At 55.1% G+C, this 25035-nt stretch overlaps 3 protein-coding genes across 5 annotated transcripts; 2 read left to right on the top strand and 1 right to left on the bottom strand.

The window, feature by feature from the left end:
* Positions 1-693: 693 nt before the first annotated feature.
* Positions 694-3843, top strand: PPM1N (protein phosphatase, Mg2+/Mn2+ dependent 1N (putative)). The gene is made up of 5 exons (XM_021681069.2): positions 694-1611; positions 2191-2308; positions 2384-2489; positions 2574-2634; positions 3775-3843. Exons 1-5 carry the CDS (start codon positions 694-696, stop codon positions 3841-3843), a joined length of 1272 nt encoding a protein of 423 aa, XP_021536744.1.
* Positions 3844-7604: 3761 nt separating this feature from the next.
* Positions 7605-20063, top strand: LOC110572770 (vasodilator stimulated phosphoprotein). Of its 3 annotated transcripts, none has more exons than XM_021681157.1 (13): positions 7605-7975; positions 14354-14525; positions 14620-14785; positions 15871-15964; positions 16462-16511; positions 16633-16871; positions 17023-17123; positions 17706-17757; positions 17913-17949; positions 18165-18210; positions 18367-18457; positions 19040-19097; positions 19218-20063. In XM_021681157.1, the coding sequence occupies exons 1-13, from the start codon at positions 7971-7973 to the stop codon at positions 19253-19255; spliced, it is 1149 nt and encodes a 382-aa protein (XP_021536832.1). In that variant the 5' UTR covers positions 7605-7970; the 3' UTR covers positions 19256-20063. The 3 variants fall into 3 exon arrangements, with proteins under 3 accessions (XP_021536832.1, XP_021536834.1, XP_021536833.1); XM_021681159.2 differs by having other exon boundaries at positions 7646-7975; positions 17026-17123; XM_021681158.2 differs by having other exon boundaries at positions 7646-7975; positions 17916-17949.
* Positions 20064-21696: 1633 nt separating this feature from the next.
* On the bottom strand, positions 21697-25035 carry LOC110572688 (optic atrophy 3 protein homolog). Its single transcript, XM_021681070.2, has 2 exons — positions 25023-25035; positions 21697-22091 (listed from the first exon to the last, which is right to left on the bottom strand). The coding sequence occupies exons 1-2, from the start codon at positions 25033-25035 to the stop codon at positions 21697-21699; spliced, it is 408 nt and encodes a 135-aa protein (XP_021536745.1).

Here is a 25035-nt window from a genome sequence, read left to right as displayed (position 1 = left end):
AGGCGGGGCCCAGAAAAAGTAGGAAAATACAGGCAGGAGAGAGGGCGCGGCCCAGAAGGTAGACGTAACCTACGGAGAGGAGGCCAGACTCGCCAGAATGTGAGGACTGGGACTGTAGTTAAGAGGCGGAGCTAAAACTGCGAAAATTAGGAGCGTCTGAGGCTGTGTGTTTGAATGGATGGGTGGGACCTGGAAAAGAAGCAACTGAAGCCCTGGGGCAAGACCCAGCAGTGGAGGGGTCGAACTGAAAAAAATAAAGGATTTAAAGATTTTGAAACTGGGGGCGGGACCACTGAGGTGGGAGGATTTTAGAGAGAGCAAAGCTGGGGACCCGAAGCTAAGAGTGTGGAGAACATGAATTCTAGAGTTCGTTTCGCTGCAGCACTGTTTACTTCTTTTATGACTCAGTTTCCTTTTCGGTAAATCGGAGATGATGTAAATAGTGGTAGCACATGGTAAGTGCTGTTTACTACTACTATTTTTCCGTGACCCAGATCCCAAACATCACTTTGTAGGTGCAAGAAAGAGGACACCCAAGCATCCGATCTCTCCTAGTAACTCCACTTGAGTGCAGGTCAAGGGCGCAGGAAGGAGATTTAGGTGGTTTAAAATCTCACAGTGGAGGGGATTAATGGAGTGTGGGGGCGGGGGCAGGTGCAGAGGGTGGAGGCTTCCTGATCCCAGGGCTGAAGGATGGCTGCCTTTGCCCGCCTGCTGGAGCGTCTCCTCTGGCCAGCTCGCAAAAAACAGGAGTCAGAAGAGGAAGAGGAGGAGGGGCACAGGAATCAGCATGGGCCTCGGTTGCTCCTGGACGCGCCGCGATGCGTCCAGCGGCCGCACGGGGGTGCGGCCGCGTCTTGTGGCCTGCGCTTCGGGGCGAGCGCTGTGCAAGGCTGGCGCGCGTACATGGAGGACGCGCATTGCGCTTGGCTCGAGCTGCCCGGGCTACCGCCAGGCTGGGCATTCTTTGCGGTCCTCGACGGCCACGGCGGGACGCGAGCTGCCCTCTTCGGCGCGCGCCACCTGCCGGGCCACGTGCTCGAGGCACTGGGCCCAGCGCCTGGCGAACCCGAGGGAGTGCGCGGGGCGCTACGCCGAGCCTTTCTGAGCGCAGACGCACAGCTGCGTGCGCTCTGGCCTCGGGGCGAGCCGGGGGGCTCCACAGCCGTGGCGTTGCTCGTCTCCCCGCGATTTCTGTACCTGGCGCACTGCGGTGACTCCCGAGCGATGCTGAGTCGCGCCGGCGCCGTGGCCTTCAGCACCGAGGACCATCGGCCTCTCCGGCCCCGGGAACGGGAGCGCATCCACAACGCGGGAGGCGTCATCCGCCGCCGGCGTCTCGAAGGCTCTCTGGCAGTATCCCGAGCGCTGGGCGACTTTGCTTACAAAGGGGCTCCGGGAAGGCCCCCTGAGCTGCAGCTCGTTTCCGCGGAACCTGAGGTGACCGCCCTGGCTCGCCAGGGCGAGGACGAGTTCTTGCTATTGGCCTCCGACGGTGTGTGGGACGCGATGTCTGGCGCTGCCCTGGCGGGACTGGTGGCATCGCGCCTCTGCGTGGGCCTGGCCCCGGAGCTTCTCTGCGCGCAGCTACTGGACACGTGTCTGTGCAAGGTCCTGAGGGCGGGGCTTGGAGTCACTGAGGGGAAGAATTTAAAGGATCTAGGGAGAAGGGATCTTGAGGGAGAGGCTCCCTCAAACGAGGGGTAAGGCTCCACTAAAGGGCGTGGCCTGCCGGAGTGGGCAGGGCCAAAACATGGAGGGGGCGGAGACTGAGGGCTGTCTCGAAGCAAGATGGGAGAACCCTATAGAACTAGATAGGCGAGTGGGAGGGACTTAAGAGAAAGGGCGTGGTCTTTTGGAACGGACTGCTCTGGGTTTTAGGGTAAGATTAGTGCCAAAAGGGAGAGCAACAGGGCAGCGGAGTGGGAGGAGCTTCGGCGAAGGGGAGCGGTTCTCTGATAGAGTGGGGCTAGGACAGTGAAAGGAAGTGATCTAGATGACTGGTCCTGGTGGGAGGACTTGGTTTAGACAGGCAGATGGGCAAGACTTGAGAGGAAGGGGCCGCACCAGACTGGGGAGGAGGGCACTAGAACTGAGATTGTTGGGAAGCTGCGCTTCCAAGGGCATGGAGCCCCGTGCGGGGGCATTCAGCCGTGTCTCACCAGGCTCCCTTTTCCCCACTTTCTCCAGGGTAGCCTGGACAACATGACCTGCATCCTGGTCTGCTTCCCCGGGGCCCCCAGGCCTTGTGAGGAGGCCATCAGGAAGGAGCTAGCGCTGGACGCAGCCCTGGGCCGCAGGGTCGCCGGTGAGCAGGCTCCAGAAGCTTAGCGGGAGGGGTGGTCAGTGGGCAAGGACATCCACGTAATCCTTGCCTCCTCAGAGCTGTGTTCCTCTGCTCAGGAGCCCCCCAGCCTGAACACGGTTTTCTGGACTCTGGCCTCGGAGGACATCCCAGATTTACCTTCTGGGGGAGGGCTGTACTGCAAGTGAGTGTGTTGGGGGGGAGGTGGGATGGGGGCAGGGGTGGTAGGAGGAGGGTCCCCTCCTGAGGGCCTCTCTCGGCTCTCCAGGGCTGCTGTCCTTGCTGAAGCTTATTCTCAGCTCTGCCAGGCCCCAGGACGCAACTGGCAGGTAAGGACCCTATGTTCTTGAATGTTTCTCTTGGAAGCCTGTAACCCAGTCCTCCTACCTCCTTTAGTGTTGGGGAAATTGAGGCCAGAGGAGACAAGGGACTTGCCTGGTATATTAATAAATTCTCACTCCTGGCTCTGAAGCGTTGTGCTAGACATGATGGGGGCAGGGGAGGGGGCAAGCAGAAGCAGAGAAGAGACTGCTCCTCTTCCGGAGACATGTGTCCCCTGCATTACTCTGTAAAGCCCCGTCATCCCAAGCACCACCCCCTCCATCCATAAATAAGGCAAAAAAATTCCAGGAATGTTTATGACCAATCCCAAGCCCTAAATGTGCTGCAGAGACCACCGGGGACATCTCTGAGGATGGTCTGGGTCTTGGACAAGAGAAGTGGTGACTCGGGCACGGACAGAATTTGGAGCTGTCCGAAGAGATGGTGGAGTCAGGGAGGAAATGGGAGGGAGGGAGCTGGGGCTCAAGCCCCCAGTCCTTTGCATGGCAGAGAAGGGAGTTCAGGTAAATAACCTGGAGGAGAAGGGGAGGGGGGCGATTTTTGATAATTCCCCAGCAGCAGTAGGAGGTATTTGTCAGGATTGTTTGATTTGCAACTGACAGAAACCCAATTCCACATGGGAAAGCAAAACAGGGAACTTACTGGGTCATGTCATTGAAGACTTCAAGGACGGAAGGCATGACTACTCCAGTTGTCAGATGATGTCATCAGGAGCACCTCTTAGTTTTACTTTCTCATCACTGACTTCATTTGCAGGCAGGATCTCTGCACAAGGTAGCAGAGAGTTGCAGTTCTAGCCTCCCATCCCAGGAGCCCAACATCCCCAGTGGAGAGAGTTCACCAGGTTCCTAGTAGCGGAAGCCCTGGTTCCACAGCTGGCTCTCATTGGCCACACTGTACCACATGTCTGACCAGTCACCATGTCTCTGACTGGCTAGGCTGGGGTCACATGCCCACCCCTAGCGCTTGGGGCTGAGGTCCACTCCACCCAAACCAAAAGGATTGGGAGATGGGGAATGGTGGCCCCTCAAAGGCAAATAGGAGTGGTGCTTCCAGAATAGAGGGGAGCAGATACTGAGAACCAAGAAGAGGTTCTTATTAGCCATTTCCCACCTTCTTTGTTACAGAAGGGCCCGAATGGGGCTGGAAAGCCCACTGGCACCCATTCAGACTCTTCCTTGGACTTGAAGCCCTGACAGCCGTTGCCCTTTGGGGATCCTCTGCCCAGCCGCGGCCTGAAAGGAACTAAGGAAGAGAACCTCTTCCCCAGCTACACAGACCAGCGGAAGGAAGACAAATGGATGGAGGAACCCCGGAATGCTTATTTCCCCTTCTCCTCCTTCCCTCTCACAGAAAGTCTTATGAGGGGAAATTCTACCCACCCTCTGAACTTAGAAAGGAAAGAAGAAAAAGAAAGAAAGAAAGAAAGAAAAGAAAAGAAAAGAAAAGAAAGAAAGAAAGAAAGAAAGAAAGAAAAGAAAGAAAGAACCACCCCAAACCAAATCAAGTGTTTTTGAAATATTTTGAGCTGAATGGACCCTTGCGTGATCACCCAGTTCAATAACCTTCTCTTCCATTCCCATTTTTCATCTGTTTTGGGGGGAGTTAGGGGAGAGTATCTATTATTAAATTTTAATGATATATAACTGAAAATAAATTTCTCTTGTAGAAACAACAACAACAACAACAACCCAGACATTATTTGTCTTGTCATTTGGCAGATACGTACTGGGCACCTGCTGCGTGCCAGGCCCTGCTCACCGCCATCAACCAGGCGGAACCACTGAGATCCCGCCCCTCTCTCTCCCTGGGGGCCCACCTCCTCCTGTGTGTGGGGGAGACAGCGAACAAGGGAACTGATAATATCATTTCAGATACTGATAAGTGTCTCAAGGAAAATAAAACAGGACAGGGTGATAAGATATCTAGGGGAGCTACTTTGCTTTTTTTTAAATTGTATTTTTTTTTTTTTTGAATGGGGGGAAGTTCACTTGGTTCAAAATTCAAAGGGTACAAAATGGTTTACAAAAATGAAAGGTCCTGGGATCAAGCCCCCAAGCGTTCAGCCGGGCTCCCTGATCAGCAGGGAGCCTGCTTCTCCCTCTCCCTCTTCTCTCCCCCTGCTTGTGCTCTCTCTCTGTCAAATAAATAAATAAAATCTTTTAAAAAAATGAAAAGTCTTGATCACTGAACCAGACAAAGCATTGCTGACCCATGAGACTAACACGTGAAAATATATTTAAAAATATTTCAATAAAACTGCCTGGCTGGCTCCGGGCTGCCCCTAAAAAAAAAAAAAGAGAGAGAAAAAAGAGAAGTCTTTCTCCTCCCTACTCCTTAGCCACTCAGTTTTCCACCTGGGGTTTTAAATAGGGGGATCAGGGAAGAACTCTGAGAAGGGGCCAGCCATGCAAATATGCCAGGGAAGAGTGACCCCAGGCACAAGGAATAGCCAGTGCAAAAGCCTAGAGGCTGGATGGAACGTGGCATTTTCAAGATGAGGCTTGGGATGTCTTGAGATGTCTATGACCATCAAATATTTGCCCATTCTCTATCCTATCAGTAACCAGTGTAATGAGTTTGGAGTGGATCTTTCCAGACCTTTTACTCTGCGTGTACACACATGTATGTGGTACCTTTGGTGTTTCCTTGCTTTTTTTCATACTGTGTATTACTTGGCAATTGTTTTTTTTCCCCTCAGTGATATGTTTGAGACTACTTTCCTGCCATTTACACACCTCATTTTTCCCCCGCTGCTGCCCAGCACTGCAGACAATGGTTTCACTATCCATCCTCCTCTTGATGGACATTTTTTTTTTTAAGATTTTATTTTTTTATTTGAAAGAGACAGAGAGAGCATGAGCAGGAGGGAGGAGCAGAAGGAGAGGGAGAAGCAGACCCTGCTAAACAGAGAGCCCCACGTGGGCCTCGATCCCAGGACCCCAAGATCATGACCTGAGCCAAAGGCAGACACTTAACGGACTGAGCCACCCAGGCGCCCCTTGATGGTCATTTAAACTATTCCCAATTTCTTGCTCTCACATCGCTGCTGCCACAAAGATCCTCGATCAGGTTTCCTGTGTACATATGCCAGTCTCTCTAGTGTAACGGGTCCTACCACCTGTTTTGTACAGCACCTGAGCTAAGAATGGTTTCTACATTTTTAAAAGGATGGGAGGAAAAAGGGGAATATGTGAAAGATACCCTATGTCTGCTATGTCCCAAATATTTATTATTTGGACCTTTATAGAAAACTTTGCTGGGACGCCTGGGTGGCTCAGTCAGTTTAGCATCTGTCTCCGGCTCAGGTCATGATCTCAGGGTCCTGGGATCGAGCCCCGCATCGGGATCCTTGCTCCGCGGGGAGCCTGCTTCTCCCTCTGCCTAACCCTCCCCCTGCTCGTGCACGCGCACGCGCGCTCTCTCTCTCTCTGATAAATAAATAAATAAATAAAATCTTAAAAGAGAAAAGAAAGGAAACCTTGCTGAACGAAGTGCAGGCGGCACACAGAAGTGTTCACAGATGGGAAAGCTGAGCCATAGAGAGGCGAAAAAAGTTGCCTGAGGTCACAAAGAACGGGGGTTCTCATTCTGTGGGATAAATGTGTGTTGAGCTGGTGTTCTGGGCCTGGCTGGATTGAGTGAGGCACAGAAACTGATCAAGTCTACCCCTGTCCCCGAAGAACTTACAGCTGAGGGGACAGAGTGGGAAATAATTACAACCTAGGTGGCTTAGCGTTCAAAAACTCCCAGAGCAGGGTAGATAGGGGAGATTACTCAGTTCTTTAGAGAAGAATTAATGTCAGAGCATGGCCTCAAAGGATGAAGTGAAGAAGGTCAGAACAGCATCCAGGCAGAGGGCCAGGCTTGAATAAAGCCTGGGAAAGGTGATTCCTTTACCTGGTCAGCTGGGCCCTGCGAATTGTTGGTTTCACACTCCTACCTCGCACCCAGGCACCACTGTGATTCTGAGGGCTCAGGCAAGAGGGCTGCGGCCCAGATTTACTCCTTACCTCCAGGCCTCAGTTTACCCATTTGTTAACGTTGCCCTGATGACTTCCCAGGCACCCTGCGCACGCCTAGGGCACCTGACCCGGGCCAGGTGGCGCTCTACGGGAGGGGAGGGGCCACTAGTGGCGTCACATGGGGCGGGGCTTGCGGGACTCGCTGCGGAAGCCTGGGAGGGTGTTGGGGCTGAGCCCCAAGCCGCCGCGTGGGGGAGGGGGTTGCCAGGAGCCAGCACTAGGGTGGGTGCCCCTGCCTCCGCGCCCACCTATTGCTGGATGATCCCACCATCCTCTGCGGGTGAAACTGAGTCACGGCGGGGCGTGCGTGGGGAGAGGTCCGGGGGCTTTATACACACGGGAACCTAGAGTCCCAACCCCACCCAGGTCCAGCGCCGCACCCCCACCCCCACCCCTCGGCTGTGAGTCAGCGGCCGGCCGCGCCCCCCCGGTCCCCCCCCCCCCCCCCCTCCGGGGGGGGGGGGGGGGGGGGGCGGTGAGAGGGATGGGACCCTCCCCGCCCATCCCCCTCCTGTGCTGGGAAAGGGGGTTCACCCCTTAGTAGCCCTTCATAAATTGGCAGAGAAGAGAGACATTGCGGGTCTGAAGGTAGCATTTAAGGGAGAAAATCTGAGAGAATATGTTTAAGCAGAGGATCCTCTTCGCCCCCCCGCAAACTGAGCGGAATGTGAAGAAATGGAGAAGTCGTTGGGGAAGGTGAGAAGAAATTGTGTCCCCATTAAGGTCCTCCGAAGAATTTCCATCGTGGGAGAGAACGAGGGATCAGGAAGGATCCCTTACCTCCACCAAACTTGCCCCCTAATTTGGGGGTGACCCTCGGCGTGCATCTCTATGCAATAACGTTGGGGAAGAGGTAAATAGCGGAAGTCTAGGGTTCCGCGTTGCCCTTTTAAGCGCCCTTCACCCCCCACCCCACTGTCTTGAGGTTTCCGCGGCCCCTTTAAGGCGCAGGGCATTGTGGGTGCGGGGAGTGGAATTTTGGAACGAAATGTAGCGAAGAGAAGTACAGTAGTAAGAGTAACATTGTACCCGCCGCCGGCCGAGGGGGCGCGCCGGGGACGGGACGCCGCACCCCCTTTCTGCCGCAGGGACCCCCGATCAAACGTCCGGAGGGAGGAGGAGCCTGAGGACCCGCCCCGGCCCCGTCCGCGTTCCCCTCCAGGAAGCCGGACTCTATGGGGCGGGACCCTGGGGGAGACTGAGCAGAATCTGGAGCCAGCCTCGAACCCCTGAACCTTGAGCCAGGGGCGCCCCGGGAGCATCCACCCGTGGGTGCGCCGCCCTCCCGTTGAGCAGCCATGAGGTGAGCCTCGAACTGCCTCCAAACCCTTTCGCGCTCCGCGCGGGCTCCCCGCCCCGCCTTTGTCCCCCTCCCCCAGCTTGCTCCGGGCTGGAATTTGGGGACAGGGCACTGGGGGCCTCGGATTTGAAGCCGAGCCCCCTTGGACGAGTTCCAAATACTGACCACTTCGCCATGACTCCTAAGTCTTGGGGTGGTGCCTGTGAGGTTCTCCTGGGAGCCCTTAGATTTGGGGGCGCTCCGAGGACTCCCGAATTTATTAAAGACTTTTCAGAGAACCTCCAAGTTGGCAGATACTCCCTGCATGGAGGCCAGGATTTAGGCAGGGCTCAGACTCCCCCCAAATCTCAACTTGGGCTCTGGGAGGGATGGGGGGACCAGTTTGGGGGTCCCTGGGACCGGGAAGAGAGATTTGAGACGTAGACCTTGGCTTGCGGGGTCTCCCTTTACGTGGCGCTGGAAAAGCCTTCCCAAGTGGGACCTCGCTTCTTAACTTCGGGGGTACTTAACCCCCTAAATTTGGGGGGTTCTCGTCCTCCTCTGGAGGTTGGTGCGGACGGACCCACGGACCCAGACGCAGCCTCGAGGGTCTGGTTGGGACTCCCCTCCCCCGCCGCTCCCCACCCACATTCTGCTTGAAACCAGCGGTGCCTAGGACGGAGCTCCAGCGCTCAGAGTGGAAGGCAGCTCCCCGGCCCCGGGCCAGAAGGGCGGCCCCTCGCCCCCACCTGCGCGGTGCTGGGGTGGGAGGGGGCGCGGCAGCTGGGGGAAGAGGGGCCTTTGTCTTCCTGACTCACCTGTCGAGACAGCTGGTGTGGGGGGGCGGGCAAGGAGCGCTGTGGGCCGGCTGCTTTCCCCACCACGCGCCTCCCCCTGCTCTCACCACCGCCCCCCTTCCTGTCCATCCGGAGCTGTGGGGTTGGGGGGGACACTGTGAAGCTTCAAGGTCATAGCCCTCTCCCCTTGGGACCCAGGCTTCCAAGACTGTCCCAGCTATCTTCCCAATAATTTTAATCTTGGGGGTGGGGGAACCCAAAGGACCCAGGGATTTTGTCTTATCCAGTCCTCCCTCAAAACTCCGGGGCTCACCTGAGGGCGGGGCCAGTGTGGGCTGGGGGGCCAGAGTAGACCCTCCCCCACTCTCCCCTCCCCCTGGCCCCCCATAATCTCTCCCTTGGGGCCTGAGCCTGACAATACTATCTCCCTTCCTCCACTCTCTCAGGGACTTCCTGCCCCCAAAGCCCCCAGCTTGAGGGGGAGGCCCCCGAGGAGGACTGGGGATTAACCCCCTGCTGCCCACATCCTCCCACTTCCCCCTACGGTCTCAGGCCTCTGCCCTCTGACATCAAGAGTGGCATTGCTTTTTAGGACCATTAGACAGTCCCCTCCGCATGTGTCCCTTCTGATGTGAAAGTGTTGGAAAATTTGGAGCCAGGGGGCACCCACAGACACCCTCAGGGTCTCCTGCCTACCCCCATTATAGCAACATCTCTTCAAGGCCTGCCCTGGAGAAGGGGGCATTTTTCGGGAGCCGGGCTCACTTCCCTCACCCTCTTCCCAGGGGACTCTCCTCTCCCACTGCTCCCCAGCCCCGCCCCTCGCCCCCCCCACGCGTTTCCGGTCCCAGGCACCGTGGAAGGCGGATGGCGGATGTCCGAGTTACTGCTGCCTCACTCACTGTGAGACCGTAAAAGGGCAGGAGCAGTGTCTGGGCCGGCCTCCCGCCTCCCCTCCCCCAGTCCCGGAGGCCTTGGCCCTCCCACAGGGTCCCCCTACTGTTGGATGCGGCCAAACCTCCCACCTCCTGGGGTGGGGGGTGGGCAGGAGTTGAGTTGCGGTGTGTCCCACCAGAGGGTTACTCCCACCTCCCCGAGGGGTCTTCCCTGCTGATGGCCACATCTAACTTGCTGGGCTGTGCCCCCTCTTCCAGGACAGCTAGAATTCAAAAAGACCCATGCCCCTGTATGAGGGCAGCCGGGGAAACTGAGTCTCAAAGAGAAAGGTCTGACCCGAGATCCCTGAGCAGTTCACAGGCAGTGTTGAGGGGAGGGGAGGGGACTGGGATCCTCTGATTTCTGTCTGGTTTGGCCGGGGACAGCCTTGGGGGCAGTTGGAAGGATGTTAAAATGGAAAATTACAAGATACAGTTCTTTTTCTCCCAGTTTGACAAATATTTGTTGAGTGTCTGCTGTGTGCGAGACTCAGCTGGAATTCTGGGAAGGCTGAGAAAGGGGGCAGAGGTCTGAGAATCTCAGGGCAGAAGGGACTCGAGAAGTATTTGGGTCCATTTCTTTTCCTCTTCCAGTAATGGTAATTATTGTTACCTTAAACACATTTTTTTTAAGTAATAGTAAGAGACCATTTGATCAAACATCTACTCTGTGCCAGGCACTGTATTATTATGACTGACCCCCTCCATGGGACAACTGAGGCACAGAGAAATTAAGTAAATCACCTATTAAAGTCAGTTTGGAAGTAGGCAACTCTGGATTTGAATTTAGGGCGGTCTCCAGACTATTATCCTGCGACAGAAAAAGGAAAATAAAACCTGTAACCTGTAACCACAGGTAACGTGTTTTCGCTTTATGAACACTTAAGATAACGCAGATAAGCAAAAAGAACCCTTTACCTTTCTGTTCATTTATGGGAAACTGAGGCTTATGGGAAACTGAGGGGAGGAGGGATGAAAATGAACCCACACAAACCCAAAGACCCTAGATCTGGTTCCTTACCCAGGCTTGCTGCAAACACTTGCAGTTTGGAAGGGCTGTAGTTGTGTGCCCATGGGGTGCTGGGGAGTGGATTACAAGTTTTATGGTTTAAAGAGGCTGCGGGGTAAATCCTGAGGTGGGGAATGAAGGGGTGAGGGAAGGGCAAGCCCCTAATCTGGAAGGCTTGAGTAAACCAGAGTGACTGCTTGATTGCCTCCAGTGATGAGAAACCCTCTTCCTCCTGTTTTGACACTCAGCTGCCTGAGCAGAGTGTGCCAAGTTCCAGGTCCTGAGCTTAGGGCTTTTCTTATCTCTCTGAATCCTTACAGCAAACCCAGTGAGTTCTGGTTTCCAGGGCTAGAAACTGCAGCTCAGAGATTTGAAGCCACATAGCAAGGGAGTGACTTGCACCCTTTGTCATCCGCCACATGTTGGGAGAGTCTTCCAGAACCGGAGGGGCTTCTGGGGGGAGGTGTGGGGTCCTGGGCTGTCTGCGAATGTCAAATCGAGGGCAGAACTTGGGAATCAGGCGCATCCCCGTTTCGGACCCACTCCCTGCCTCCTGGGCTGTGGGATTTTTCCATTCAAGCTTTTGTCTGGTTTAGAGTTTTGCTTTTTGAACTTAAGTACTGAATTAGTGTTTTCTAGATAATACTGCCCCCCCCCCCCCCCCCCCCCCCCCCGCCGTGGTTGAAAAAGAAAAGAAATAAGCAATTCAAAAGGGTAAACAGCACAAAACATCCATTTCCTCCCTCCTTCCTTGGGCCCCGCGGCGGCCCTCCCGGCTAGCCTCCTGAGAAGCCCCCTCTGCTTATATCTCCTCACCCCCCTGTGTGCGGATGTATTTGCATCCCCTCACTTTTTTTTTTTTTAAAAAAAACCTCTGATACACACCAGTTTATACCTCGCCTCTTAAGATATTCAGCTTAGCTCTTTCCTCCTCTTTAAATGAGGTTAAGAACTTGGGTAGACCAGGGTTCGAATATGAGCCCCTCCGCGCTCTTGCTAAATGACCTGGGACAAGTGTCCTCACCTCTCTGTGCCCACGGTTGCTCATCTGTTAAGAGGGTAAGCCCCAGAGCCCATGCCGTGAGGTCATGTGCAAATGGGGGCCCAGTACCTAAAACAGTGTCTGGGGCACAAACTAACCCATAAACGTCAGCGCCTCTGTTGAGAGTTTTTCCTTTTAACGATGAACAACTAAGGCTAATTTGGCAACTGTTGAGTACCTACTGTGTGTGCCAGGCACCATTCTGGGTTGTGAACACAGCAGGGAACAAAAAGGAAAAGAATCTCTGCCCTGACAGTTTGGTAGGGGAGACAGGGATCCGTCAGGTAGGATCCCTGCTGTGAAATATGGAACTCGCGACCAGAAGGAGGAGTTTTTCTAGATAGGGTAGTCAGGGAGTGCTTCTCAGAAGAGGCGACACGTAAGCAGAGACCCGAAGGAGGTGAGAATACAGGTTGAGGAAGAACAAACGCACAGGCCCGAGGGGGTAATCTATCTGGCATGCTGAAGGAGCAGCATGGAGGGCAGTGGGGCTGGAATGGCAAGCTCGAGGGAGGGAAGGGATGAGATCAGAGATCACACAGCTCACGCAGACCACAGAGAGAACTTGGCTTTTTTTCTGCGGGGAGCCACAGGAGCTTTCCGAGAAGAGGAGGGACACGATCTGACTTGTGTTCTAACAGGATCCTTGAGCTGTAATGGGGACACTGTGGCCTGGAGAGGGGCAGGACCAGCCTAGGGTCACTCAGCAGACGCCCAGTTCTCCAGCCAGGCCAGACACTCAGCAGGGCAGGGCTGCTTGGGAGAGCAAAGTGCAGCCAGGGTTGGGGTAGCAACTGTAGCCCTGGGCGCCTGGCCAGAGTCTGCCCTGGGTGTGGGTGGCAGGTGTGGGCGAGGTCTTCACCCTGCCCTGCCAGAAGCTGCAGGAGCCAAAAACAGTCCCCGAGGCTGCACTTGTCTGGAAACAGCACCTGATATTTGGGTAGGGCCCACGCAGTCTCCGGTGGTTAAGACCGGGACCTGAGAGCCAGGTAGCCTGGGTTCAAATCCTCGTTCTGCTGCTTACCAGCTGTGTGATCCTGGGCAAGTCACTCAACCTATCTGGGCCTCACTTGCAAAACGAAGATGAAAGAGTGCCCCGCTTGGAGGGCTGCAGTGAGAATAAAATGAGTGCTTCTGGAAAGGGCTTAGGGTGTCTTAACTAGCTGAAGGGCCCGGTAAGAGGGAGGTGCCGCAATTGTATAAACTTTTGGGGAGGAACGGGGGGCTCAGCTTCCTGGCCTAGGACCTGGGAACTGGGGAGCTGGGTCTGCCGAGGGGCTTTCCCTGCCCTGCGCTTTACAACATTAGCATCCCGCCCCAGCCCCCAGTCCTGGCCGAGACGGAGCCATTGCTGGGTATAATTTATCTCCCCGGAAACCCCTGACCACCAACTTCCTCTTTTCAGGAAAAAGTCTGCTGGGGGGTGGGGTGGGGACTAGTGCTTCCCCCTGGTCTATGTGTGACCTTGGGCAAGTCACTTCCCATCTGGAAGCCTGAGTTTCCTCACTGAGGGGAGGGGGCTTGGAACCAACCCAGAAGGACTGGTGGGGGCTCCGGAGGGATGCGGCTGTCTGGCTCCCCAGCGGTGTCTTCTGTTCAGGGTGCCGTGAAAGGGATGCTGATAGTTATAAGCACTCAGTATGTGCCAGGCACCGTGCCAAGAGCTTTCTGTGCCCAGACTCCATTTACTCCTCCCACTGCCCTGGGAGTCGGCTGGAAGGTCCCCACTTTGCAGGCAAGGAAGAGTTACCTGGGTGGGAAGGTGGCTTCCCTGAGTCACATGGAGTAGGTGTCTCAGCGAGGATTTGAACCTAGGTCTGGATGTTAGATCCTGAACTCTGAACCAGTTTCCTGACCCCTCCCTGCCAAGGCTGAGTCAGATGTTGCTTTCTCCAGGAAGGCCTCCCTGACCCCCAGGCCAGGGCAGGTGCTCCTTCTGGGCACCCCAGCCCTGGCCTTGGGTTGGCACTGTCTGGGGACGGGGCCATCTCCTGCCCTGGAGGGCGGGGCCAGGGCTGTCTGGATCACTGCCCAAGACCTCGGCTTGTGGAGCAGGGAGTGTCTGCCGATGGCCGCTGGTGCCTGGGGAGCCGGATGGATGGGGCGTAGGAGCCTGGGATCCGGCATCCAGGCCCAGCGTACTGCAGACCTCACCCTTCCCCTCCCTGAGCCTCAGCTTCCTCTTCTGAGCTGAGCAGGGAAGGGGGGCTGGGGGACTGGTCAAGCACCCTGGCAGAGACGGGGAAACTGAGTCTGACAGCACCAGGCAGGGGCTAGTCCCCAGTGCTGGGTCCCCACCGTCCCGGCTCTCTCACCTGTGGTCCCCTGCCTCTGTCTGTCTCCCGACTCTGTCTTCCTCCATCTGCCTGTCTGTCTGTCTTACTCCCTTCCGTGCTTGTCTGTCTGCCTCTCCAGCCCCTGCCTTTCAGCTTGTTCCCTCCCCCATGCCCGGTCTGTCTGTCTCTGTCTCTCCCCTCTCGGGCTGTCTCCCTCCCCCTCACATGCCGGGAAGCTCTGAATGTCCCTGGGAGAGCCAGATGCAGGTGACGGGCCCCTTGGAGGGTGGGGGGCCGTGCTCCCCTCCACTAACCCGCCCTGCGCCCTCCCCCCTCCCCGCAGTGAGACGGTTATCTGCTCCAGCTGGGCCACTGTGATGCTTTATGATGACAGCAACAAGCGATGGCAGCCGGCAGGCACGGGCCCCCAGGCTTTCAGCCGCGTCCAGATCTACCACAACCCAACAGCCAATACCTTCCGGGTTGTTGGCTGGAAGATGCAGCCAGAACAGCAGGTGAGGCCTCTGCCTGCCCCTCCCTCTCCCTCTGCAGGCTGCGGCCCGCACCCTGCATGCCCCCATCCTCACCCACCTTTCCCCTCCCACCCAGGTGGTCATCAACTGTGCCATCGTCCGGGGTATCAAGTATAACCAGGCCACCCCCAGCTTCCACCAGTGGCGCGACGCCCGCCAGGTCTGGGGCCTCAACTTCGGGAGCAAGGAGGACGCAGCACAGTTCGCGGCGGCCATGGCCAGCGCCCTAGAGGCATTGGAAGGTGAGAGAGTGGGGGGGGGGGGCTGCCGGAGCCCTGCCTGGGGCCGCCACGTTGCCACCCCCAAATTACCCCTCATTCTCATCAATTGCTACTGCACTGCCACCGCGGAGAATTACGGGGAGGACTTTGCAGAGGCTCCTGTGTGCCCCACGCGCTCCCGCGTATAAAATGCACGATTCCTAAGGGGATGCTTTTACACATGCACACTCCCAGGTGACCGCCTCCCCGATCCAGATCCAGATCCAGATCCTTCCAGCCCCCAGAAGGCTCCCTGTGCCCTTTCACTAGGTAGCCGTTGTAGTGACAGGTCATCAGTTCGTTTTCTGGCCTCATTATTAAGAGAAAGATCTCCAGTTGGGATTTCTTAAACGTGAGCACGCACACGCATCCCCGGGGCAGGTGGGTGAGTGCAGATTCTGGTTCAGATGGGCCGGGGCGCAGCCTGAGCCTCCGCATTTGTAACCAGTGCCCTGGGGATGAGTCTGCCAGTCCACAGACACAGTACTCTGAGGGGCGAGACTTTAGGAGACCACGGTGCATCCAGGGTCTGGGGGGGACTGCTGTCGGACTTCGCATCCCCCCAGTGGCAGAGGCATTTCCTTCCTGGGGCAACCTCAGTGCCAGTGGGGAAGGGCTTGCTTGGCTGGGGGCCCAGAAAAGCACGGTGGGTAGTTTAGGTTGTGGGAGCCAGAGGCCTGGAGGTGGGTGAGAAAGAGGCTTCCAATCTTTCCAGCGAGTTCTTGGGCTGGGGTCTGAGTGGCGGTGACCGTGGTTAAGAGCCCGGATGCTAGAAATCAGCCTGAATCGTTCTTGTTCACGCAAATTCTGGTATGCAAGAATGGGGCAGGTGACTGCCCGCTGTGGGCCTTCGATGGGAATCCTCACAGCACCCGCCTCATACCTGCTCAGTCAAGGGAGGCTGGTGCCGACCCGCAACGCACATCCCAGCCCAAGGGTCAGGGTCCTGGAGGAAGAAGGAAGCGAGCGCCTCTGGGAGAGATTCCTGGGAGAGCGGAGGGAGAGTGTCACCGGGTGGGGCAGAGTTCAGGGGTTGACTCACCACGCTTTTCTACTCTCGCCTTCAGGAGGGGGGCCTCCACCACCCCCACCACCTGCAGCACCTTCCACCTGGTCTGTCCAGAACGGTCCCGCCCCAGAGGAGATGGAGCAGCAAAGGAGGTGGGGCCAGCCCCTGGGTGGAGAACCTTACCAGCACCAGAGTTCTAGGATATTCCAGAACCCCTGCCTCCCAGAGTCCAGAACACTCCAAAGTTCGGTTTCCAGAATGTTCTTACTACTCCCAGGGGGCTAGAAATGAAGGGCTTTCAGAAAACCCCACTTCCTGGAGTCCGAGAAACACCCACACCCAGAGTTGCAGAACATTCTGACCCCTCAAATCCTGGTCCCCCACGTTCCCAGAGTCCAAAAGTTGGTTGTTTAAGAGATCTTGGGCATTTTGTAATTCACATGTCCTTGACAGTCTGATGACTCCAATGCTAAGGTCTCGGTCCCACCCTGTCCCTACCCGTCCCCCATCTCTTTCCTGGGCCCCTGGGGGAGGAAGGCAAGGGTGGGGATTGGCAGTCAGCCTCCCTGGAGATCTGGGAGAGGAGCTGGGAGGTTGCTGGTCATCCTTGGGCCCCAGAGTGACGGCAGCTCCCATCACCCCTTCTCAGGCAACAGCCAGGCCCACCGGAGCACGTGGAGCGCCGAGTCTCCAATGCAGGTGATTGCTTGGTGGCCTTGGGGGGGTGGGGGGGGGAGCTCCCCGAGGAGGGGGTGGGCCAGCTGGACAGCAAGGAGTGAGGCTCCTCTCTTAGCACCCTCCTTTTCTGTGTTTCTTCCAGGAGGCCCACCTGCTCCCCCAGCTGGGGGACCACCCCCACCTCCAGGACCTCCTCCTCCTCCTGGTCCCCCCCCACCCCCTGGTGCCCCCTCAGGGGTCTCGGCTGCAGGGCACGGAGCAGGGGGAGGCCCACCCCCTGCGCCCCCTCTCCCCACAGCACAAGGCCCCAGTGGTGGAGGAACAGGGGCCCCCGGGCTTGCGGCAGCCATTGCTGGAGCGAAACTCAGGAAAGTCAGCAAGGTGAGGGGGCCATGCGGGGCAGGATGTGGGGTGATGGCCCTGATGGAATAATGGGGTGAGGCCAGAGTTTCTGGGGATGGGGGTGTCACAGGAGGGCTGGGGGGCCAAGAGGCCCGCCCATAAAGCCCCCTCCTCTTTGTAATTTCTCCAGCAGGAGGAGGCCTCAGGGGCGCCCTCAGCCCCCAAAGCAGAGAGCAGTCGGAGCACGGGTGGGGGGCTGATGGAAGAGATGAACGCCATGCTGGCCCGGAGGTGAGCCTGAGCCTGGAGCCTAGAGCCGTCAGTGCCTTGGAAAGCTCTGGGAAGAAACCCCTCAGACCAGCAGTTACCACCTGGAGATTTCAGTTCAGTAGGGCGAGGTTGGGGGAGGGCTCAGATTCCCGCCTGGTTTGTTTCTTTGGGTGAAAGTTCCCTCTTTGACAGGCAGGTTTGGGATATAATGCTGGAGATTCCATTCTCCTGAGATGGCTGAGGTTTGGAACCACCTAGGTAGCCTCCAGAATGTTCTGAAAACCAGAATTGTAGGACCTCAGGGGGTCTCCCCTGAGGAGATCCTGCCTCAGAATCTTGGAAACTCAGATTCCTAGAATCCCAGCCGTCTAAGACAGAGACTTCCTCCCACTCTTAGGATTTTGTGATTCCCAAATGTGAGAATCGTAAACCACTCCAGTTGGAGAACAGCACTTTCCTTAACTTCTAAAAACTCCAGTTTCCTTAGCTTTGGAGAATTCCAGAACACTACACCTTAGACTCCACCTTTCTAGAACTCTGGTAAGAATTACTAGTGGCTGAGGGAGGGCTGAAGTCATCTGTTTTTGCCTGTCCCTCCTGCAGAAGGAAAGCCACACAAGTTGGGGAGAAACCCCCCAAGGATGAATCTGCCAATGTGAGTTAGGGGCTCTTCCTGCCATACGCACCTTAGGCTGTACCATTCGGGCAGGGCTACTGGGGAGGGCCGGGTGTGTGATAGGAATGGGCGGGGCTTGAAGCCGGAGGAGGAGAATGAGCCGTCGGCCTCATGACAGTTTTATTTCCCACCAGCAGGAGGAGCCAGAGGCCAGAGTCCCAGCCCAGAGTGGTGAGTGAGCCAGTCTAGCTGCTGGAACTCTTAAGTCAGGGTGCCCTGTTCTCACGTGGAACGCCCCCTCATGGGGGGAGTCTGTGCAAACAATGCTGGGGATTGTAGGCTCCTAAGAAGGTTCTTTGAACAGGGGCTGATGGGGCTGGGGGGAAAGATGGAGGCGGGGCATTCCTTGTCCCTGATCTCTTCCTGATTTGTCGCCTTTCCCCCAGAACCTGTGCGGAGACCTTGGGAGAAAAACAGCACAACCTTGCCAAGGTGGGCCATCCATGCTGCTCCTCCTCCCTCCCCGAAAAAGATGAGATTTGCCAAATTTGTAGGAAGGAACACAATGCGACCCCCGGAATGGGAAGCAGGGGAGGCAGACCCTCTCTCTAACCTCGTTTCTGTTCCAAACCACACCGACTCTCCTAGGATGAAGTCCTCTTCTTCTGTGACCACTTCCGAGGCCCACCCCTCTACGCCCAGCTCCAGTGATGAGTCCGACCTGGAGAGAGTGAAACAGGTAGCTTGGGGAGGGGCCCGGAGGGGGAAGTTTGGGGGCTAGAAAGGGGCCACAGGAAGAAAGGAGATCTGCGTCCAAACTCTTAACACCGACCTGCCCTGTGATTCTATGAAAAGGCCTCAGAAACCTCAGTTTTCCAGCTTGAGAAAGGGAGAGATTGAATCAGATCAGGGATGACACACATACCACAGCCTCCTTTTTCCAGTGCCGGAGACAGACCTTACTAATCTATCACTGCAGTCATTCCTGATGAATACCCAGAGTCCTTTCCAGCACGCTAGGCCCAGGTAGCCAGCACCAATTGGAATTGGCAGGAGAGTGGAATGTATTTGCCAGCGCTGGTACTGGATGCTCTCCAGTCCTTTTCATCTGGCTCCAAGGATCCAGAATTTTCCCCTAGAATCCTCCAGTCACTCTGTGGCCTTATCAGTGATGTCACTGTGTGTGTGTGTGTGTGTGTGTGTTGGGGGATGGGGGGAGTCTTGAACCTTCTTCCTCTGGCCCTTCCGTCATTAAGAAAGGGCGGCTTCATTTCTGCAAGTCCAGGCACCCTTCCTCATTGGTTGCACCCATTATTTCCAGGAGCTTCTGGAAGAGGTGAGGAAGGAACTACAGAAAGTAAAAGAGGAAATCATTGAAGGTGAGGTTTTTATTTTAAACATTTACTTTGGAGGCATCGTGTCTCCCGGAAAGGGTCCTGTATGGGAAGGGAAGGCAGGAGAGGCTCTTCTGCCCCTGACCTCTGCCGGTTTTCTTCCAGCGTTTGTCCAGGAGCTGAGGAAGCGGGGTTCCCCCTGACCACAGGGCCCTGGAAGATCTCATATCTCCTTTCTGCACACCCCGCCTGTCACCCCGCTTTCCCTGCCTCAACTTGACTTGGAATTGGCTGAAGACTACACAGGAATGCATCTTCCCCACTCCCCGTCCTACTTGGAAAATTCCAAAGGGGTGTGGCTTCCTTGTCTCCACGCCCACACCCATACTGGCTGCTGATTGGCTGGGGAGGCCCCCACCCTTTGCTCCCTTTGGCCCTTCCCCTCCGCCATCCCCTTGGGGCTGGTTCCTCTGCTGGGGATGTACCAATTAACCCCACAGTAAGGGGGAAGGAAGGAGGGAATTTCACATTCCCTTGTTCTAGATTCACTTTAACGCTTAATGCCTTCGAATTTTTTTTTTAAGAAAAAAAATATATATATATATTTAGGTTGTGGGGAAAGGGAAATTTTGTTTCTCTTTGGTTTTGATAAAATAGGGGTGTGGGGAGTTTTTAAATGCTGTACCCCAGGCTTGTCCCATTTGGGGCAGCTATTTAAGGGGGGGGGATGACCCACCAGGCTGGGGGCACCTCCCTCACCCCCACCCCAGGGAGCTCCCTTCCCTTTGGCTCCTTCCCCTTTTCTATGAGGAATTAAGATGCTATAACTTTTTGGAACCTCAGTTTTTTGGTTTTTTATTTGGGTAGGTTTTGGGGTCCAGGCCATTTTTACCCCCTGGGGAAAATAAGATGAGGGAGAAAGGAAAAGGGGAGGAAACCTCTCCTCTCCCACCTTCACCTTTAGCTTCTTGAAAATGGGCCCCGATGGAATAAATCTGCCAGTTTTTTATAAATGTGAAGATTTCTGGATTGATTTCAAAGGGCTGCTCTGATGAGGATGGGGGTGGGGTGTGCCCCTCCCATAGTAATCCACCTTACCCTCCTCCTCTTCCTTCCCACCCTGCACCTGTTCCAGTTCCCACGCTCCGGCAACCAATCTACCACCCTGAGAAACCTAAGGACAGTCCCTCACTGTGTGGCATCGGGCAAGTCCCTTTGCTACCCCGGGGGCCTCAGTTTCCCCATCTGGGAAACACCTTATAGGATGGACTCTGCCTGGTTCCTATGGGAATCCTCCCAGCTTCTCTGCTAAAACCAATGAGCCTTATACCCATTTTGCAGATGTACACCATGGTTCTCAGACACATTCTTAAAGATGACTTCTTTACCCCAGAGCTCCTTTAATTATAAAATACTTACAGTCTTAAAAAAATAGAATTCAGAAATCACAGAGCTCATACACACCCCCTTCAGTGGTTCAGTGGGTGGGCAGGGGGTAGGTGGGGTAGATAACCCTGCTTGGTTGGAATATTCCATTTGGATGGGGGTGGGGAACTTCAGGGCTGAGGGGCAGGTGGTCCCACTGGAGGAAGCCTTTGTAGGAAGGAGGGTGAGGGTGAGCTGGGTGACCAGTCCAAAGGCAAGAAGGAAGAAGGAAGCCCTGAGTACTCAAGAGCGGGTTTGGATGAGGGATGTGACAAGTGCCCTCATGTAGTAGGGGAACAGGTGGGGGTTCCTATGAGGGGCTAGTAGAGGACAGTGGACAAGGACAACAGTAGGTCCAGAACTTCAGACAGGTAAACAAAGGTGAGACCAAAACACAGAATGGTTCATCCCTAGGCAGGACCGATGTTTCTACCCAGAGGACCAAATCCTGCTGGAACAGACCACAGAAGGCGAGGAGACCCTGCCCAACCTTTCCATGGGTTATGGCACACACTAAAGTGGGGGTATCTGTTGGGATGATCCACGGGAGGGGATGACCAACTGAGGTACCAATGGATGGTGGACTGAAGGCAGGAGCCATGGGGGATCTCGCTGGAGCTAAGACACTCCAAGATCCATCCCTCTCTGCCCCCTCCAAAGTGAGGTAAATGGAAAATGATGGGGCCCACAGTCCCTCGGGAGTTTGCCTTTTCGTTACATCGTTACAATGGTCTTTACCGATGAAGAAGGGGGAAAGGGTGTTCTGGTGTAATGGATAATGGATGGGGCAGGAGAGCCACTCAGATAAGTGGACGTGTGAGTGACAGAATGAGTTAGCTAGGTCCGTGTGTCCTGCTGGCCCACCTAGTAGTGGGTGGGTGGGATCCAATGGAAGACAATGTCTTCCCATTACAAACTGCTAAATCAGTGGACTAGGGGTGGGGGTGAGTTGGAGGCGGGGTGGGCAATGGGACTCCTGTTGGAACATTCCACTAATGGGTGGAGGAGCCCCTGCGGAAGGTACCATTGGGCAGGTTAGTAGGGACATGACCAAAAGCCCGGTTGCCTCAGCCCCAGTCCCGCCTCCCTTCTGCCCCTAAAAGGGCAGGGTGGTTATTAGCTGGGCCGGTTCAGGAAGGGACAGTGTGGACAGAAGGTCATGTCGGAGACGTCACAGCCCAGACCACAGCCACATCGAAGACCAAGGTCCCCCGGCCCCCTATTCCTTGGGCGTTGCTTGGGGTGCGGACGGCGGGTCCCGGGCGCCGAGCTGGGCGCGCACCTCCCGCATCTGCGCCTGCAGCTCCACCACCGCGCTCTGCAGCGGCGCCGCCTGCACGCGATCCTGCAGCGCCTCCAGCGCCAGCGCCAGGTGGCCCACCTCGTCCCGCATGGCGCTCCAGGCGGCGTGCCGCTCCCTCTCCTTGCGCCGGCGCAGCGCCTGGTGGCGCCAGTACTCCAGCACCAGGCAGCCGCCGGCCACGACGAAGATGGTGGCCTCGCCCAGCAGCTCGGCGCCCAGCTCGGCGGCCGCGTCCTCGTTCAGCGGCTTGACGGCGTGCGCATTGAAGCCCATAATGCGCATCTTGGCCCGCATCTCCGCCCAGTGGTACACTGCGGGGGAAGAGGGGGAAGGGATCTTTTGCGCGGGAGCCGCTGCAGTCCCCCCCCCCCCGCTCGACGCCTCGGTGTCCCGGCCGGAGCAATGGGAACACGGACAGCCAGAATCGCCGGCGTTAGGGAGTGGGCGCCTTAAAGAGGACCGGCGCAGGGGCCGAGCGGGTTATCTGGCCTGGGGTGGCCCGGAGGGCATCTTTTGAAAGCGTCCAGAAGATTCTGGCGAGCAGCCAGGGATGAGAAATGCTGCTCTGGAGGGGAGGTCCTGAGTGGGGGACCGCACCTCGGGGGGGGAGGGTGTCACAAAAAAGCAGGTGTAAGGCTTGCTCCTTCAAGCTCCTTCCCCAGTGCGCTCGAGGGCCAGCCAGGATCCTCCCCTCCTCCCCTGAAGGTGGCGCTGACACTTCCCATCTCCCGAGGCGTGTTCGCTATGGGGTTTGGGGCTTCGGAGCTTGGGGCTTGAGCCAGGCTGTGCCAACAACTTCTTTACCTAATCACTTATTCAGGTGAATAAGGACTAGGAGCGTGTCATCGTCCATAAACACAACACAATCAGAGCTTGGGTGTTGAAACACCCCGAATCACTCCGGGAACAATTAATACCCATCCATAGATACAGAGATACTGACCGGGAAAATACGGGTCCTCGAGCTCATTAAGAAATGAATTTCTGAAAACATCGTATACTTCACCCCTGCCACAGCTGACCTGATTACCTTTCCTTCCTTTTTGGTAGAAGAGTAACTCATGCACATGGGGGGGATGATTTAGACTACATAGAAGGGGGTAGACTGAAAAACGGAAGTCTGCCTTCCCACCTCCAGCTTCAGTCCTGCTCCCACTCCAACCACTTTTGGTCTTTCCTGCATTGATTTCTTCTAGTTTAACCCCACGATGCCAAATAACAAGCCTGTACCTCCATTTCTTGATTCACTAAGTTGAATTTTTAAAAAAATATTCTGTGTTGAATGTTCTACTGCCATCCACCCTTATGTGACTTTATCACATATTCTATATCCTGTCCTTCCCCACTCTCAATTTTTACAGGTGACTTGAATTTAATTTTTTACTGTTTATCGGTAATCTTTGTCCTTGTAGATAATATGCCTATTGCCTGAACTTCCTGACAAGTGTACCCATAAGCATATTAATTGCCCTACCCTGCCCTCCACTCCCCCACCTCCTATGGTCAGTCCCCCATACTATTACTGTTACATTGCCACAGTATCTTAGTTTTCTTTTTCTTTCTTTTTCTTTCTTTCTTTCTTTCTTTTTCTTTCTTTCTTTCAGATTTTATTTATTTGAGAGAGAGAGAGAGCACAGAGGGAGAGAGAGAAGCAGACTGCCCACGGAGCAAGGAGCCCAACACGGGGCTCGATCCCAGGACCCCAAGATCGCAACCTGAGCCAAAAGCAACCGCTTAACCGACTGAGCCACCCAGGCGCCCGGCCATGCTGTCTTTCTAAGGTTAAAATAAGTCTTCAGTGCTTTGTCCATAGACTGAGTCTGAAAATGAAAATATAGAGCGTGTATATAATTAAGGTTATGTAAATACTAATCGCTGTGAACCCATAACGAAGATGTAATTTTGTTTCTGCATTCTGAAGCAGTAACAATTGGTGGCTCTAACCATTGCTACATGTCATGTCACATTTTAGTCTTTTCATACTTATTTTTATTTGTTTGCTTATTTATGTATATTCCATGTCCAATATGGGGCTTGAACTAACGACCCTGAGATTAAGAGTTGCATGCTCTTCCCACTGAGGCAGCCAGGTGCCCAGCCTTCTCATATTTAGAGTTTTATTTTACTGTATGCACTTTTTAGTTTTCCCTAGAGTGGTGTTTCTCACCACAAATACCGGTTATGATCCACCAATCCCTAGCTCACCATGTGACCAAGACCATCCAGCTCTTTGCTCCTATTCTCTCTCTCTCTTTTTTTTCCTATTCTCTTTATTAGTCAGCTGTGGACCCGTAAGCTATTTTCTGGGCCGCTGAGGGGCTGTCCTCTCATCCTGTCTTCACATTGTTCTCCTTCACACTGTTCCTCCTCTTTGAGAAACCGACTCTGTGAATTCCATTCTAGGTTGGCTTAAGTATCTCCCTAAGTACCTTTTTCAGAAAGGGTCTTGGTACCTAAGTATTTTGAATCTTTGCATATTTGAAATATCTTTTTCCACTTTCACACGGGACTAGGATGATAGTTTCTGGGCCAGAATTACTGGTTCAAAATCATACTCCTTGGGCACCTGGGTGGCTCAGTGGGTTATGCATGTGCCTTTGGCTCAGGTCATGATCCCGGGGTCCTGGGATCGAGCCCTGCCTCGGGCTCCCTGCTCAGCGGAGAGCCTGTTTCTCCCTCTCCCTCTGCTGCTCCCCCTGCTTGTGCTCTCTCTCTCTCTGTGTCAAATAAATAAAATCTTAAAAAAACAAAAAACCCATACACAAAAACCCAAAAAACAAAATCACATTCCTCAGCGATTTGCAGACCTTCATTACCTGTAATGGGCAGAGGGGTGTTGTTGACATCCCTGTGGCACTGAATGGGCCTATGAGTGAGTTTCCCTTATTTTATACCCCTCATCTGAACCCTGTTTCTCTCTTTAGTCCTGGGAATTTTCCTTGTCTGTGCATCTAAGTATTAACCCTACCCAAACAGAGATCTGGTCTTTGCCCTTGGGGAATGTCCTGCCAGATAAGAGCACCTTTGTTTACCTGGAGCCTTGGGCCAGGCCAGATAATCTGTACTAGCAATGTAATTTATGGTGGGGGCTTTGGGCCATGTGGTATCAGTTCAGCCTTTAGAAAGGCTAGAAACTAAGGTCAGCCACACAGGTGGTAAATCTGGTCTCTATGTCCCATCCCCACTAAAACCCCTGGATGCCACGGCTCAGGTGAACTTCCCTGGTTGGCAATACTCCATACATTTGTCATTCAT

This window comes from Neomonachus schauinslandi, chromosome 16 (assembly GCF_002201575.2).
Source record: "Neomonachus schauinslandi chromosome 16, ASM220157v2, whole genome shotgun sequence".
Taxonomy (NCBI): Eukaryota; Metazoa; Chordata; class Mammalia; order Carnivora; family Phocidae; genus Neomonachus; species Neomonachus schauinslandi.
Note: the sequence above shows the minus strand (reverse complement) of the source record. Positions and strands in the feature narration are given on the sequence as shown.